Consider the following 2,561-nt stretch of genomic DNA (forward strand, 5'->3'; position numbering starts at 1 on the left):
GGAGGTGGGGAGCAGGCCGGGGGAGGAGTGCCCGACGGCCGGCGGCGGCGGGGGGTGGGAAACCCTAGCGGGAGTCGCGGGAAGTCGCGGGAGTCGACACAGAGCTTTTCAAGTACTAGTATGTATATATAGGGGCGCCAAGCACCGGGTGCTGCATGGTTGCAATTGGCCTAGGTAATCAGTAATCACTCATCACACATTCACACGTGATGGAGCTCCCATGGCTTCTCCTTCCCACAGCTATTCTCCTTCCTGTCGTTTTATTCCTCCTCTCAATTGCATGGAACCGCCGCTTACCGCCGGGGCCGGCCAGCCTGCCTTGGCTTGGAAACTTGCTATATTTACAGCACTTTGACGAAGACTCCATGGACATCCTGAACGCTGAGAGGCGCCTCCATGCGCGCTACGGCCCGGTTCTCGGCCTCCAAGTGGGCAACCGCCTGCAGGTTAGCGTGGCAGACCGCTACCTCGCCCACACTGCGCTGGTCGGCCATGGCACCGCCCTGGCTGATCGGCCGGACTACGCCGTGCGCAACTTCGGTGGCCTGAACGCCATCACCATCACGTCCGCCAACTACGGCCCAATCTGGCGCCTCTTCCGTAGAAACTTGGTGGCTGAGATCGCGCACCCGGCCAGGCTCCGGCTGTTCGCGCCGCTGCGGGCGTCCGTGGTTGCTGACATGACGGAGAAGCTATGGCGCCGGCAGCAGGAAGCAGGAAACACGGGCGTCGTCGTCAGGGACACCTTTCTGCTCGCCATGTTCCACCTCTTGGTGGCCATGTGCTTCGGCGAGCGGGTTGACGATGGCGTTGTGCGCGAGATTATCTCTGCGCTGCGTGGGCTCATGATCTACTCCTTGACCAAGCTGAGGGTCTTGGACTACCTCCCGGCGGTCACGACGCGCCTCTTCCGCGGCCGACTGGATGCCATGCACGCTATGCGCAGCAAGCTCAAGGAGATGTACCTGCCCTTGATCGATGCCCGGATGGAGCGCAAGAAGCTGCTTTCCAGCAGCCAACCGCCGTCTCCTCAGAATCAGGATGAGACGAGGACGTTGCCGCACTGCTACGTGGACTCGTTGCTCGACCTCAGGCTCGACTCCGAGAGCGGCCGCCCTCTCACTGACGACGAGGTACTTGCCATGTGCTCCGAGCTGCTGATACAAGGGACAGACACCACAGCCACGGCGCTAGAGTGGATCATGGCCGAGCTGGTGAAGAATCAGCACGTCCAGGACAAGCTCTTCGATGAGATCTCAATTGGTACAGATCCCGACGATCTACACCGGCCAGAGGGCCTTCACAAGATACAGTACCTCCGGGCGGTGGTGCTTGAGGGCCTCCGGCGCCACCCACCCGGGCACCAGGTGGTGATGCACGCTGCGGCTGAGGACATGGAGATCGGTGGGTGCGTGATCCCCAGGGGCACGCCAGTGAACTTCATGGTGGCCGACATGGCCCTGGATGAGAAGACTTGGGACCGGCCACGAGAGTTCCTACCGGAGCGGTTCCTCGCGGGAGGTGACGGCGATGGGGTTGACATCACCGGCACCAAGGAGATCAAGATGATGCCATTCGGAGCCGGGCGGAGGATCTGTCCGGGGCTAGGCGTCGCCACCATGCACCTCGAGTACTTAGTGGAGAACCTAGTGCGTGCGTTTTACTGGCGGGCGGTTGAAGGGGAGGAGGTGGACGTCGTCTCTGAGGAGGCCCAGTTCACCGTCGTCATGAAGAAACCGCTCTGTGTTCGCCTCGTGCAGAGAGCGGCCATTTAACTTCAACTGAGAACAACATTGATTAAGGCTGCAGTATGGAAAGTGTTTACTACTAGTTTGGACGTCCGCAATTACGCATGTACTAGCACCGTGTACCTTCTTTTTTTAGTTTGGGTTGCTTACCATGTACTTCCTCGGTCTCATCTTAATTATCGCTTAAACAGATGCATTTAGCATTAAAATATATCTTGATACATCCATTTCAGCTACAACTATACTAATGTAAGATGGAGGGAGCACCATGTAATGTAGTATCACGTGTACTTAAGAGCTTATTGTACGCCCAACCACATATACACATATCGTATCATTTAGATACAGACCTATCTAGTGTATATCTACGCGACGCAACATCCATCCATTATGTACCCTATCATCTTTCATCTAGCCGAAACTTCTTCCCGGCTATAAGGAACGCTCTTGCTGTTTTCACATCAATGTCAGGCCTTCTCCAATCCTTCTCGGTCTTCTCGCGTACACCATATAGTGATGTTCTGCATCCCACAAACTATCTAAGAGCATCTCCAGCCGTTCAACCCCAGGGCGGCGAAAAAACGCCGCCTGGGGGCGAATCGGTGCAAGTTTGGCGCTTGGGGGCGGCTCGGTCCCCAGTCGTCGCCCGCAAGGTCGCCCTGAGTTCGACGAAATTAAGTAGATCTGGTACGAACTCGGCAAAATTTTATTGAAATTTATACAAAAAAGTAAAAACATGCAAGCTACGCCAAACTAAAGCACAATTACGCCGCTAGCCACTACCCTGCGTCCACCGCCCGCCATCTACATGCC

General features: G+C 56.5%; 1 protein-coding gene across 1 annotated transcript; it reads left to right on the forward strand.

Moving 5' to 3' along the window:
* The first annotated feature begins 130 nt into the window (after positions 1–130).
* LOC119280520 (cytochrome P450 89A2-like) lies at positions 131–1,987 on the forward strand. Its single transcript, XM_037561347.1, has 2 exons — positions 131–174; positions 314–1,987. Exon 2 carries the CDS (start codon positions 366–368, stop codon positions 1,773–1,775), a length of 1,410 nt encoding a protein of 469 aa, XP_037417244.1. The 5' UTR covers positions 131–174; positions 314–365; the 3' UTR covers positions 1,776–1,987.
* The last annotated feature ends 574 nt before the right edge of the window (positions 1,988–2,561 follow it).

This window comes from Triticum dicoccoides, chromosome 3B (genome assembly GCF_002162155.2).
Source record: "Triticum dicoccoides isolate Atlit2015 ecotype Zavitan chromosome 3B, WEW_v2.0, whole genome shotgun sequence".
Classification (NCBI taxonomy): domain Eukaryota; kingdom Viridiplantae; phylum Streptophyta; class Magnoliopsida; order Poales; family Poaceae; genus Triticum; species Triticum dicoccoides.

Coding starts and splice junctions, on each gene's coding strand:
- LOC119280520 (XM_037561347.1), top strand. CDS start 366: ATGGACATCCTGAACGCTGAGAGGCGCCTCCATGCGCGCTACGGCCCG.